This window comes from Dreissena polymorpha, chromosome 14 (assembly GCF_020536995.1).
Source record: "Dreissena polymorpha isolate Duluth1 chromosome 14, UMN_Dpol_1.0, whole genome shotgun sequence".
In the NCBI taxonomy this organism is placed as follows: Eukaryota; Metazoa; Mollusca; class Bivalvia; order Myida; family Dreissenidae; genus Dreissena; species Dreissena polymorpha.
In genome coordinates, this window is record NC_068368.1 from 59,468,690 (window position 1) to 59,484,448 (window position 15,759).

The 15,759-nt window shown below is 32.7% G+C and overlaps 1 protein-coding gene across 1 annotated transcript in view; it reads left to right on the top strand.

The window, feature by feature from the left end:
- Positions 1-13,673, top strand: part of LOC127858514 (nuclear receptor ROR-beta-like) — a 30,161-nt gene extending 16,488 nt beyond the window's left edge. The window contains exons 8-10 of the mRNA XM_052395714.1: positions 4,635-4,778; positions 5,380-5,616; positions 6,466-13,673. Coding sequence (XP_052251674.1) covers positions 4,635-4,778; positions 5,380-5,616; positions 6,466-6,704 — 620 coding nt within the window. The 3' untranslated portion in view covers positions 6,705-13,673. The remainder of the gene's footprint in view (positions 1-4,634; positions 4,779-5,379; positions 5,617-6,465) is intronic.
- The last annotated feature ends 2,086 nt before the right edge of the window (positions 13,674-15,759 follow it).

Here is a 15,759-nt window from a genome sequence, read left to right on the forward strand (position 1 = left end):
CACGTTTTCAATGCCATTTCACGGGTAGAATTCATGGAGTTCTTTAAAGCCACAGGTATTCAATGCCATTTCATGTATAGAATTCATGAACTTCTTCAAAGCTACAGGTATTGAATGCTATTTTATGTTTAGAAAGCTACAGGTATTCATTGCCATTTCATGTATAGAATTCACTGATATCTTTAAAGCTACAGGTATTCAATGCTATTTCATGTGCAGTATTCATGGAGTTCTTCACTGCTACAGATATTCAATGCTATTTCACATGAAGAATTCATGGAGTTCTTCAAAGCTTCAGGTATTCAATGCTATTTTGCATGCAAAATTCATGGAGTTCTTAGAAGCTACAGGTATTTAATGCGATTTCAAGTGGAGAACTCATTGAGTTCTTCAAAGCTACAGGTATTCAATGCTATTTCACGTGCAGAATTCATGGAGTTCTTCAAAGCTGCAGGTTATTAATGCCATTTCACATGCTGAATTCATGGAGTTCTGCAAAGCTACAGGTATTCAATGCCATTTCATGTATAGAATTCATGGAGTTCTTCAAAGCTACAGGTATTCAATGCTATTTCACATGCAGAATTTGTAGAGTTCTTTAAAGCTACAGGTATTCAATGCTATTTCACATTCAGAATTCATGGAGTTCTTCAAAGCTTATGGTATTCAATGCCATTTCACGTGCAGAATTCATGGAGTTCTTCAAAGCTTCAGGTATTTAATGCTATTTGGCATGCATATTTCATGACGTTCTTCAAAGCTACAGGTATTTAATGCCATTTCATGTGCAGAATTCATGGAGTTCTTCAAAGCTACAGATAATTAATGCTATTTCACATGCAGAATTCATGACGTTCTTCAAAGCTACAGGTATTTAATGCCATTTCACATGCAGAATTCATGGAGTTCTTCAAAGCTACAGGTATTCAATGCTGTTTCACTTGCTGAATTCATGGTGTTCTTCAAAGCTACAGGTATTCAATGCTATTTCACGTGCAGAATTCATGGAATTCTTCAAAGCTACAGGTATTAAATGCTATTCGACATGCAGAATTCATGGAGTTCTTCAAAGCTTCATGTATTTAAAGCAATTTCACGTGCAGAATTCATGGAGTTCTTCGAAGCTACAGGTATTTAATGCCATTTCACGTGCAGAATTCATGGAGTTCTTCAAAGCTACAGGTATTAGATGCCATTTCATGTATAGAATTCACGGATATCTTTAAAGTTACAGGTATTCAATGCTATTTCATGTGCAGAATTCATGGAGTTCTTCACTGCTACAGGTATTCAATGCTATTTCACATGTAGAATTCATGGAGTTCTTCAAAGCTACTGGTATTCAATGCTATTTTGCATGCAGAATTCATGGAGTTCTTCAAAGCTACAGGTATTTAATGACATTTCACGTGCAGAACTCATTGAGTTCTTCAAAGCTACAGGTATTCAATGCTATTTCACGTGCAGAATTCATGGAGTTCTTCAAAGCTGCAGGTAATTAATGCCATTTCACATGCAGAATTCATGGAATTCTTCAAAGCTACAGGTATTCAATGCCATTTCATGTATAGAATTCATGGAGTTCTTCAAAGCTACAGGTATTCAATGCTATTTCACGTGCAGAATTCATGGAGTTCTTCAAAGCTACAGGTATTCAATTCCATTTCATGTATAGAATTCATGGAGTTTTTCAAAGCTACAGGTATTCAATGCTATTTCTCATGCATAACTCATGGAGTTCTTCAAAGCTACAGGTTTTCAATGCCATTTCACGGGTAGAATTCATGGAGTTCTTTAAAGCTACAGGTATTCAATGCCATTTCATGTATAGAATTCATGGACTTCTTCAAAGCTACAGGTATTGAATGCTATTTTATGTTTAGAAAGCTACAGGTATTCATTGCCATTTCATGTATAGAATTCACTGATATCTTTAAAGCTACATGTATTCAATGCTATTTCATGTGCAGTATTCATGGAGTTCTTCACTGCTACAGGTATTCAATGCTATTTCACATGAAGAATTCATGGAGTTCTTCAAAGCTACAGGTATTCAATGCTATTTTGCATGCAAAATTCATGGAGTTCTTAGAAGCTACAGGTATTTAATGCGATTTCAAGTGGAGAACTCATTGAGTTCTTCAAAGCTACAGGTATTCAATGCTATTTCACGTGCAGAATTCATGGAGTTCTTCAAAGCTGCAGGTAATTTATGCCATTTCACATGCAGAATTCATGGAGTTCTTCAAAGCTACAGGTATTCAATGCCATTTCATGTATAGAATTCATGGAGTTCTTCAAAGCTACAGGTATTCAATGCTATTTCACATGCAGAATTCATGGAGTTCTTCAAAGCTACAGGTATTCAATGCCATTTCATGTATAGAATTCATGGAGTTTTTCAAAGTGACAGGTATTCAATGCTATTTCACATGCATAATTCATGGAGTTCTTCAAAGCTACAGGTATTCAATGCCATTTCACGGGTAGAATTCATGGAGTTCTTCAAAGCTACAGGTATTCAATGCCATTTCATGTATAGAATTCATGGAGTTTTTCAAAGTTACAGGTATTCAATGCTATTTCACATGCATAATTCATGGAGTTCTTCAAAGCTACAGGTATTCAATGCCATTTCACGGGTAGAATTCATGGAGTTCTTCAAAGCTACAGGTATTCAATGCCATTTCATGTATATAATTCATGGAGTTCTTCAAAGCTACAGGTATTCAATTCTATTTTATGTGCAGAATTCATGGAGTTATTCAAAGCTGCAGGTATTCAACGCTATTTAAAATGCAGAATTCATGGAGTTCTTCAAAGCTGCTGGTATTCAATGCTATTTAAAATGTAGAATTCATGGAGTTCTTCAAAGCTACAGGTATTCATTAACAGTGCATGTTGTCAATATCAGTTATATTTTAAAAGTAATTAAAAGCAAAATATCATATTCATACCTTCTCTTATTTACACCAATTAAGGTGTGATTTTCATCCGTTTAGCAATGATTGTAATTGAGTCAGACTAGTTGGAAATTGACTTATATACTTTAAACACTTGTTAAGGGTAATTCAGTTTCACTAATCTGTTTACAATTACTGGATAATAATTGATTGGCTAATCCATGTGTCATATTTTAAACAATATCACTGGTTCCTACGTATCATGGTTCCTTTGCTAATTTCTACACAGGCAGACATTTGTTCCTACGTAATTTCTGACAACACGGACAATGGTTCCTACGATATTTTGACAGCCTGGATATTGGATCAAAATCTGCATAGGAACAATTGACCGTAGAAACCAATGTTGGGGAATAATCATTACAGGGCCTGTTACTGTCACTTCAGCCCATTCATTTCCAAAAACTTGTCACAAACATATTGGCTACTGACAGTGAAAAACCCTGTTTTTCAAAAACAGAAAACCACAAATGTATATGTCCATAAAGTAGTTATTGTATTTAAAGCACAAAATTTGAAAACTTGAAACTTGTTAATTTGATAAAATGCCTATTTATATAATTATATTCAATGTCGTTGTACAAATTATATATATATGTACATAAAATTGATAAAATATAAGAGTGATTGATACTAGATCTATTATGCAGCATTAATTAAAGGATTAATAATCTAAAATTGTGTGATATAAATAAAAATGCTGGAAAGAAACTTAAGCAATAAAACAATACCGGCTACAATACTAAAACACAGTAAAAGTAAGATATTATGTAATAAATTTATAACTAGGGTTAAGACAATAATTATTACGATATTATGAGCAAATTTTTGGCAACATAAAGACACTGTTTTTCGATTATAATTCACTTGTGATCATAGATCAAATATATTTTCACTCGTGGCTGTGCCGCTGGTGAAAATATCATTTTCTATGATCACTCGTGAGTTTAAGTCGATATTCCACCAAATATCCTCTATATATTAAACCTTGCTTCATATTACAGCATTCTGTATTTGTCACCAGGGTGATGACCTTCAAGCAGAGTTTGCTTCTGTGCATTTTCAAGAATAGACATTGATTTTATGCTGACAATTATAAATGATTTTGATTTATTTTATGCTTTCCGATGGTTTATAGAGAAATATCAGTGAATTAAAACTGCTATTTCACTGTTTCAAACAGTGAAAAATAACAGTGTAATTATTGATAATTTTCATTGTTTGACCGAAACTATTTTAAGATATCTTTGATTTCCCCATTATGACCCCAAAATGTTACCAACGGCATTGAATGTTTATAAAAACATACAGATAAGCTTCCTTTGAACATACATGTAATCACATTACAGGGTGTCCAATGGGGAATTATATTGTCCAGAATGGCAAAAATACAAAAAGAATTATTGTAAGCATAAAATAAAAACAAAAGTTGTTGGATTCGGTGGAATATCGATTATAATTCACTCTGATCATAGAAAAAATATTTTTTCACTCATGGCTGCAGTGCTGGTGAAAATTTCATTTTCTATTATCACTTGTGAATTAAAATCAATATTCCATTAAATCCAACAAATATCCTCTATGTTTTAAACCTTGCTTCATATAACAGCATTCTGCATTTGTCACCAGGGTGACAAACTTCAAGCAGAGTTTGCTTCTGTGCATTTTCAGGAATAGAAATTGATGGGAGAAACGAGGAGATAGAATGTGCCTTGAATTTCTTCCAGAAACGTATAGCGTTTCTTGTAGCCTTCGCTAAATCTATTCCGGGCTTCAGAGACCTGTCACTGGATGATCAAGCAAGCCTCATTAAAGGTAAATATTGTACAAAGTTAAGAAGTAAACATTTGAACCTTGTTTATGGAAAACTGGGCTTAATGCATGTGCGTAAAGTTTCATCCCAGAGTAGCATGTGCAGTCTGCCAAGGCTTATCAGGAAAGACACTTTTCGCTTTTATGGAAGTTTTAGTTTAAAAGGAGGTCTCTTACAAACCTAAATCTAGTGTATGCGGAAATTGTGGTTCCTGATTAGCCTGTGCAGACTCAAAGGCTTATGCAAATTGGAATATAATCTCAGGTACTAAGTTCAGCCTGTTGGTGTGTGTTTGCCATTAACTTTTTCTTCTAACAACTTCCCCTCCAATCAGGGTAGGAGGGTAAATAAAGACAGTTTAAGCTAGGCCTTTGAGAATGGGTCTGTTATGGCCTGAATCATCATTGTTGTCCTAGGTACTACTTAAATATTCTCATAAGTATCTCAGAGTATGGCCATGTGCCTTTAAGGATGTTTTTTTTTATACCCAGGAAATATTTTAGTCTGCATAAGAGAACCAAAGTTACTTTTAAGGAGTACTCGAGCCGACTATGACCAATTGAGTTCTAGTGTGCCCATATAAGCAGTATTTCTTGTTTTCAGCTTCCCGAGTGGAATCTTCAATCCTTTCAAGTTACCGCCAGATGATGTTGAACTTTGACCAGAAGACTCAGATCCTTATCACCCCCTGGGGGCGGGAGTTTCACCTTAAGGAAATCGATGGCATTTTACCTTGCGATCTTATATATCAGCGCATAAAGTACTCTGAGAGGGTGCATGGCCTTGGAATGACCTATCAGGAAGAGGCAGTGCTTCGAGCATTATTGACGATGGCCCCTGGTAAGAAGTGTTCTTGAATCCATGCCTTTTCATCTACTGCATGTAAATGATATACAGTATTTATAGAATTTACTTGAATCCATGCCTTTTCATCTACTGCATGTAACTGATATATTTAGAGAATTTAACCCTTTTTAACATTTTGTTTTATTTTGGTTGACATGAATTTTTTTAACAATTAAAATATTAAGACAAACTTTTTGGTAGAAATAATGTTTTTACCAAATTTTCATGAGTGAAATCGTGTCGTCTACTAAATGTTAAAAGGAGAATTACTGACATTCAATTAAATGTCAATTACTTATTTAATTGTTCTTTGCCTGTTATGTTTTCAATTGCAATTTAGCAGACAATATTTAAATTCATATCGTCTACAAATAAAAATGAAGTAAAACATGTCTAATAAAACTTTTCAAAGCTGTCAATGATTGAAAAGATCTATAGCACATTCATTGGCCATTTTTTTACGGATTTCAGTTTGATTTCAGACTGTTGCATTTTATTTAAGAATTTTGCCTCTTGTTTCAGACCCTTGAGTCAGATTTCAGACCGTTGCATCTTATATAAGACCAGTGCTTATGATTTATGACCGTTGCATCCTATTTTAGTCTGTTGCGTCTTGTTTCAGGCTGTTGCATCTTATTTCAAACCGTTGCATCTTGTTTCAGACAGTTGCATCTTATTTCAGATTGTTGCATCTTATATAAGACCAGTGCTTATGATTTCAGACTGTTGCATCCTATTTAAGTTTGTTGCGTCTTGTTTCAGACTGTTGCATCTTAATTTAAACCGTTGCATCTTGTTTCAGACCGTTGCATCTTATTGTAAACCATTGCGTCTTTTTTTCAGACCGTTGCGAGCTACATGATCCAGACCGTTGTGCTGCCATGCAGGAGAAGTTGTTTGTGTGTTTGCAGCACTTACTGACAGTCAGGCACGGTGGACCGGGTCGCATGCTGTTCAAAATCATGGACATCATCACTGATTTCCGGAAGCTTACCGAAGCTGAAAACACGATAGATCGGACGTATATTAAGCCTCACATTATGAAAGAAAAATACTCACTACTCAGAGAGTTCATGGCTTAGTGTTCAGTTATTGAAAGCAGACAAATTGTACCTGATTTCGTTTTTTGAATGTTTATATAAGACTCGTTCTAAAAAAAAACTGGGTTTAATGCATGCGCCTAAAGCGTTTTCCCAGAATAGCCTGTGCAGTCTACATAGGCTTATTAGGGACAGCACTTAATACTTTTTGGGGAATTTTTTGTTTAAAGAGATTCTCTTTTAAACAAAAACAAAACAGTCGGCACAGACTAATCTGGAACAATACTTTGTGCACATGCATTAAACCCTGTTTTCCCAGAACAAGGCTCATAAACACGCTCATATGTTTTAGTTGCGGACCTGAGACAGTAAAAAACAGCTTACATAATACATATATTATTAAGGAGGTTTTGAACAGTACATTTATTCATCGTTTTTTCAGGGAATTGGATTGTAAATTATACCATTTATGCCTAGTGGATTCTCCCATCCTTCTAAATTGGATCAATTCATTTTCAAAATAAGGGATTTTAGTATACTTATTTCTATATTTAGAATATTTCTTACAAAAATTCCTTTAAGCAAACAGCGTAGACCCTGATGAGACGCCGCATTATGCGGCGTATCATCTGGGTCTTCGCTGTTTGCCAAAGCCTTTTTTCTAGATGCTAGGCATAAATGGGTTAAGTTATGAACAGAAAAGTTGGAAAAAGCGATTGTTTGTGTTACTTTAGTTTAACCCTTTCCAACTTAGATACCAATGTTCACGCATTTGTAGTCCCTTAGACAGTAATGTTTAATTTAAGACCTTTCCAACTAGATTTAAGTTTCAATGGCTTCATCTCCAAACCTTAGATACTGATAAGCAGGCTGTTCAGGTTTAATCCTGTTTGCACATAGCTATTTTTACTTTGCTTCTAAGTGGGGAAGAGTTAAACCTATTTATTTAAGCTCAAGTGCATTGAAAGCCTGAAGTCTTTTGGAAATGGTCTCCAGTACTTACCCTGGTTAGAGCCAGTACTTGGTGTCTATGGGAGAGATCTCAAAGACGCTCCCACAATGTGGATCAAAAGCCGTTACCTCCAGATCACTAGGCAGACACACATCCAATATGCCACGGCGACCTTTGATTGTTTTTGTTGCATTATGTATGTGATGAAGTTACATCATAATAAGATTGTTATGTGTATATTTATCCGTGTGTGAAGGTTCATAAACACTTACAGATATTGTTAAGATAAAAAAAACTGCAGTTACTTGATTTTGTATGTACATATACAACAAGTGAAAGCAGCAATAACCACTTTGAAATGCGTTATATCGTTAATCAATTATACAATGTAAAATTTAGCTTAATAAAGAATGGTATAAAAATCTGGACAGGGCAAAGATTTTAAATAGCGATTGATGCAAATTATTGGCTGTCAAATTATTGAACTTGTTGATCATTATTTTTCTTCAATTAATGTAAATAAGAAACGAAAAATCCCTGCAATAGTTAATGTAAAAAGGAAAGAAAAGGAAAGAAAAACTCCTTCATTATTTTATGTAAATAACCTTTTTCTTCGTCTAATACTGTATGTAAATATTAACTAACACGAATATTATTTTCTTCATTAATATTGTAAATAACAAAAAGTTGTGTTTGTTTCCTTCATTAATATTTGTAATTATTATAGTTTTTTATTTTTTAAAGCCCGGCGAATTTGAGTGGTTAATTTATTTTTATCTAGGGCGCCTCGCTGATCTGTGACTGTGTGTTAACCTTGGAATTAGGTCAAAAATGTGTGTTTTGTTTATGTTTTCATATTTATCTGCAGTACATTCACCGAGATTGATTAATTTATAATTTGAATTTAACTAAAGTGATGCAGAGATTTAAAACTTGTGGACTGTCAGGTCTGTTTAAAGTCGTATACTTTATCGAAGTGTGCTTAATAAATTACCGGCGTATATAGTTTTTGTTAAGGTTAGATATGACTATAATACCCACTACTGCAACATATGAAACGTTGATGAAGTCGTTGTTTAAAGTCGTATACTTTATCGAAGTATGCTTAATAATTTAACGGTTTATATAGTTTTTGTTAAGGTTAGATATGACTGTAATTCATATGACTGCAACACATGAACATTGATGACAATTTGTATTTTATGTGTGGATGTGTTGTTCCTTGTTTGTTTAGCACATGTACGTTGTAATGAGCTTGATTGTAGGTTTTAGCTTTTAGAAAAAAAATATTTTGATAAATTTGACAATTTGTATTTAATATATGGATATGTTGTTCCTTGTTAGATATGACTATAATGCATACTACTGCAACACATAAACGTTGATGAAGTCGTTGTTTAAGGTCGTATACCTTATCGAAATATATGCTTAATAATTTACCGGTTTATATAGTTTTTGTAAAAGTTAGATATAACGGTAATTCACATGACTGAAACACATGAACATTGATGACAATTTGTTTTTTATATGTGGATGTGTTGATCCTTGTTTGTTTGTTTAGCGCATGTGTGTTGTAATAAGCTTGAGTGTGGGGTTTTAATTTTTTAGAAGAAAAACATGTTTTGATAAATCAAAACTCTCCTATTGCTTATAAGCAATTTATATGTAAAAATTAAATGACTCTTCAATTTTATGAACACTTTCGGATTTCAATAATTGATACATTCCAAATATTATCAAATGTAAAATATATGTTGTTAAATCATGTATTTAGATGTAAATTAGCCTATATGTTTTGATTTACAATCAATTCTCATATGTTGAAACTCCTTTTGTACATTTTGTTTCTGTTTCGTTGTATTTCGCTTGTTTTTTTTTGTTTTTTTTCAAATGTGGTATTTTATATTTTCTCTGATTTTATGTTTTTCTGTTGGTTTGTATGAAGATAGAATGAATTTTGTACATCTTTTGTGTAAATGTATATATATTAACAGTAGAGAAACCAACTGGACATGTTTTCAAATAGAATCTAACTGGACAAGCACACACAAATTAGCATTTACATCACCCTTCACCTCTTTAAATGATTAAATTATGCACTTTGAATGTCAAAGGGCTAAGCAATAAAGACAAACGCATAAAAATCTTCAAATGGTTAGACGAAAAAAAATATAGTATATGCCTATTACAAGAAAGTCACTTGACACCTACTTTAGCACAAACCGTAAAAGATGAATGGGACGGAGACATCTATCTCAGTGGACAACATACTAATAAACAAGGCATTGCCTTTTTGATAAAAAATAATATAGGGATCACAGTCGAAAACTTTAACGAAATAATAATTGGCAGACAAGCAAGTATAGATATCAAAATACACGAAACACAATTAACATTAATCAACGTTTACGGCCCTAACATAGATGACTCCACATTTTACGAAACATTACAATCCTTTATAATTAACAACCAAGATAAAAACATTATAGTCGGTGGTGATTTTAATACTGTCCTTAACCCATTACTAGATAAAAAGAAGGGAAACCTTTATACGCATCCTAAAAATAGAAACATTTTAAATAACATAATTGAAAACTACAATATGATAGACATCTGGCGTACTGTAAATCCAAACGAAAGCAAATTCACCTGGCACTCAAACACAAAACCAACAATATTCTGCAGATTAGACTATTTTTTAATATCTGAATCTCTTTGCAATATTATTGACACATGTAGCATAAAACCAGGATTCATGACTGACCACTCTCTAGTTGAACTTATAATACACAAAATACAACCTGAAAGAGGCCCAGGATACTTTAAAATCAATAACAGCATATTATTAGATACACAATACCAAACGCAAATAAAACAAGAAATACTCAATACAGTTCAAAATAATAAAGATGCAAACCCAAACACCTTATGGGAAGTAAATAAAGGAAATATACGTAACACAACGATTAGATACACATCATTTAAACAAAAAGAAACACGCAAACTTGAAACTGAAACCATCAAAATCATTGAAACACTTGAAAAACAATTACATGAAACAAACACAAACGATACAAAAGACATTGAGAATGAAATAACATTAAACAAACAAGTATTAGAAGGAATTTATCATACACAACTCAATGGAATAATATTACGAGCACGTGCACAGCATGTTGAACACAATGAAAAAAATACAAAATACTTCGCAAACATCGAAAAACGTAGAAGTGAACAAAAAACTGTACACAAATTAGTAGTTAATGGCGAAGATATAACACACAGAACTCAAATAGTAGAAGAACAACGTTTGTTTTTTTGAAACCCTCTATAAACGAAAACATGTTGAAAATAACGCCCTCTTTAAAAATACACACCATGCTTTAAATCAAGAAGAAAAACAACTGTGCGACGGATTACTTAATAAATATGAATGTGGAATAGCACTTAAAGAAATGCAAAATAACAAAAGTCCAGGATCTGATGGCATCACAGTCGAATTTTATAAAATATTCTGGAACGATATTAAAACACATTTAATTAATTCACTCAACTATTCATTTAACAACAAAAACCTAACTACGCTACAAAAGCAAGGTATAATATCACTCATTCCAAAACCTGGAAAAAACCTAGAACCCTTATCAAACTGGCGCCCGATTAGTCTACTTAACAATGATTATAAAATTGCAACTAAAAGTATTTCAAACAGAATCAAAAAAGTATTACCATCAGTCATTTCAAGATCACAATCTGGTTTTATTAAAGGACGATACATTGGTGAAAATGTACGTCTGATACAAGAATGCATAAACTATTTCAACCAACCAAACAATTCTGGCCTCATCTTCTTTGCAGACTTTGAAAAGGCTTTCGATTCACTAGACCATTCGTTTATGTTCTCTTGCTTAGAAAATATGAATTTCGGTGAAAGTCTAATTAAATGGGTAAAACTATTTTATACCGATATTAACAGTATAATAATTAACAATGGCTTCTTCTCAAACAGTTTTAACATCGAACGAGGGGTACGACAATGATGTCCACTCTCATCCTCACTATTTATTATATGCATCGAGTATCTATCACACTATATTCAATCAAATAAACATATAAATGGAATATCGCTAGAACCTGACGAAGAAATTAAACAGTCGCTATTTGCTGACGACGCAACTTATTTTTTAAATGACAGTATTGACTCATTCAATAATCTTATAGAATCGCTTACCCTTTTTGGAATGGCATCGGGTCTTAAACTTAACAAAAGTAAATGCACTGTGCTACGAGTAGGTAAATTTAAACAAAGTAATATTCAACTTAAAAAAGAAATGAAATTCCACTGGACATCAGATGAAGCAACAACGTTAGGAATAACATTCACAAACAATGAAAATGAAACAGTTCTAAAAAACATACTGCCTAAACTACAAAAATTTAAAAATTGTCTAAAATCATGGCAGCATCGTAAACTAACACTTATCGGAAAAAACACGGTGTTGAAAACGTTTGCACTACCTAAATTAATTTATACACTAACAGTTCTCCCAAACCCACCAAAAGATATTATTAAAGATATACAATCAGAAATATTTAATTTCATATGGGACGGTAAACCTGATAAAATTAAGCGAACTCAATTAAGTTAATTCAATCTGTAGAAAATGGAGGTATCCAATTAACGGACATCTACTCATTCTTGAATGCAATCAAATGCAGCTGGGTTAAAAGATATCTAGATAATACCAATACAAGTAAATGGAAATTATTCTACCAGAAAATCCTAAAAAAATATGGTGACTCCTTACTTTTGAATGTAACATCAGCAATACCATATTGCATGAAATTGCAAACGAAAACATATTTCTATCAAATGTTTTATCAGCATGGACTAATGTTACTCATAATCTAGAAACCCAAATCACCAGTAAAACTATTCTATGGAACAATAAAGACATAACTTTAAACAATAAGACTTTTTTCTATAAACATTGGTTTGAAAAAAACATTAAATATGTCGACCAATTGTACGATTACAGAATAAAAGACTTCTATTCTTTTGAGAATATATGTTATATAAACGGAATACCTTCAGGCAATTTCCTAATGTATTACACATTAATTAAAAGCATACCCTTACATATTAAATCTACAATTAATACAAATAACACACCATGTACTCGAACATCATTCACGGAAAACATACTTGCAAAACAAAACAAAACAAACAAAATATTCTACAAACTACAAATTAAACACCCTGCAGAAAACTCCAAGATTCAAAATAAATGGCAAAGCATTCTTCGAGAACAAGAATTAAATTGGAAACAAATATTTATCATGCCATATAAAACAACTATAGATAGCACAATGAGAAACTTTCAATATAAATATGTCCACAGAATCATAGCTACAAATAAATACCTTTTTAAGTGCAACCTATCCAACACAAATTTATGTGATATATGCAGCGAACACATTGAAACAATAGAACACCTTTTCTGGGAGTGCAAACATATTCAAACTCTATGGAACCAGTTAACAACTTTTCTAGAGAAACAACAATTAAAATTAAAACTGTCTCTCTTAAATATCAGTTTCGGTGTGAATACTTTTAAAATACCAGAAATTAATAACACTGTGAATCACATTATCATATTAATGAATTTTTTTATAATTAGCTTCAAATACAAAAACAAATACCTACTTTCAACTGTTTTATAAACTATTTAAAACTAAAGATCCAAATTGAAAAAGAAATAGCCCTCAACAACGATAAACTTCATATTTTTGAACAAAAATGGAAACGCATAAACTTTCATAACCCAGTCCAATTGTCATCCACCTAACTCTACGCAACTCATCTATAGGATTGATTATTACATTTAAAAATAACAGCATACACCACATGCAACCAAAGCAAAAAAAAACATTATATCCTAGCATATCATGTATAATATGTGTTTGATATTATTACTGTTGTATTATACCACCTTTGTTTTTGCTTATGCACATATTTACATTGTATGTTCTATATTGAATAAAAAAAAAGTTTTTTATTTGTCCTGCATTAATTTATGTTAATAAAAAGTTTTTTAAAATGTCAGTTACATACAATCCCTGTCATTCCACAATGGTAATCAATAGCTGATAGACCAAATAAATTAGCTCATCTGTGACCTAGGCTCAATAAAGCTTGATTGGTAATTGTTGGCTCGGGTACTACTTAAAAAAAATGTACCCTGGAAACTCTTAAGTATACTTAAATGTACCCTGGGTATGGAAAATATACTGAAATGCACCCGGGAATTCTAATGCTAAACTGGTTGTTGTTGGCTGTTGTTTTTCAAATTAAATCTGTTCATATTTATTTTACTATTCTGAAAAATGGCCTCTATATTATTGAAACTCTTACTCAAGAAGTATGTTGAGGCAGATTTAATGTTTAAAGAGAATTTTGTTTTGTATTCTTTAGCGACAGTGGATTTTAGGCAGGAATAAAACTCGGGTACCGTCTAAATTGGCCAGCTACGTACATGTTAGTATATTTTTCGTATCAGAAGTACATTTAATAATACTTTAAGAGCACCCGGGGTACATATAAATACCTGGGCTGACAATAACCAATCAAGCCTTAGTAAATGGCAGCAGCAAAAATAATTGATTATGAAATCCAACCCTTTAACTTCATTATGCTATTAAATGTAATATATAAACATTTACAAAAACAAATTGAGTTTTGTAAATTGCATTAACTACACATTCCATGTGTTACCATGATAAATATAAATGTATGTTTAAGCCAGCTTGTTGTCAGGAAAATTTGGTTTGTTAATTTTTATATGGAATCGTAAGAAAATTTGGGAAGTGTTGTTATCTTCAAAAAGTGTGCTGCATAATTAAATTTGTTGTAATAATCCTTATATAAAAGATTAAGATATATAAAATTAAAGTCTTGCGTGTTTACCTGTACATCTGTTTGTTTGAATAAACCTCACATACATATGAAACTTGGTGTAATGGTTAATAGTTTGTATGTTTAATAGGATTTTTCACCGTTTTCATCACTATTTCAGTCATATCATGGCAGTCAAATTACCAACTATTTCAGGAATATCACGACAGTCAGTTTTCAACTATTTCAGTCACATCACAGCAGTTAGTTTACCAATTATTTCAGTCATATCACAGCAGTCACATTACCAACTATTTCAGACATATGATGTTAGTCAGTTTACCAACTATTTCAGTCATATCACAGCAGACAGTTTACCAACTATTTCAGTCATATCACAGCAGACGGTTTACCAATTAGTTCAGTCATATCACAGTGGTTAGTTTACCAACTATTTCAGTCATAACATGGCAGTCAGTTTGCCAACTATTTCAGTCATATCACTGCAGTCAAATTACCAACTATTTCAGTCATATCACGGCAGTCAGTTTTCCAACTATTTCAGTCATATCACGGCAGTCAGTTTACGAATTATTTCAGTCATATCACAGCAGTTAGTTTACCAATTATTACAGTCATATCACGGCAGTCAGTTTACCAAATATTTCAGTCATATCACGGCAGTCAGTTTGCCAAATATGCCAGTCATATCATGGCAGTCAGTTTACCAATTATTTCAGTCATATCATGGCAGACAGTTTACCAACTATTTCAGTTCATATCACAGCAGTTAGTTACCATTATTCATGTAATATCACAGCAGACAGTTACCAACTATGTCAGTCATAATCACGGCAGTCAGTTTACCAATTATTTCAGTCATAATCAAAGCAGTCAAATTACCAATTAATGCCAGTTCATATCACAGCGGTCAAATTACCAACTATTTCAGTCGTATCACGGCAGTCAGTTTACCAACTATTTCAGTCATATCATGACAGTCAGTTTACCCAATTATTTCAGTCATATCACGGCAGACAGTTTACCATCTATTTCAGTCATATCATGCAGTCAGTTTACCAATTATTTCAGTCATATCATGGCAGTTAGTTTACAAATTAGTTCAGTCATATTAGAGCAGACAGTTTACCAACTATTACAGTCATATCACGACAGTCAATTAATTACCAACTATTTCAGTCATATCACATCAGTTAGTTTTCCAACTATTCAGTCATATCACGCGGTTA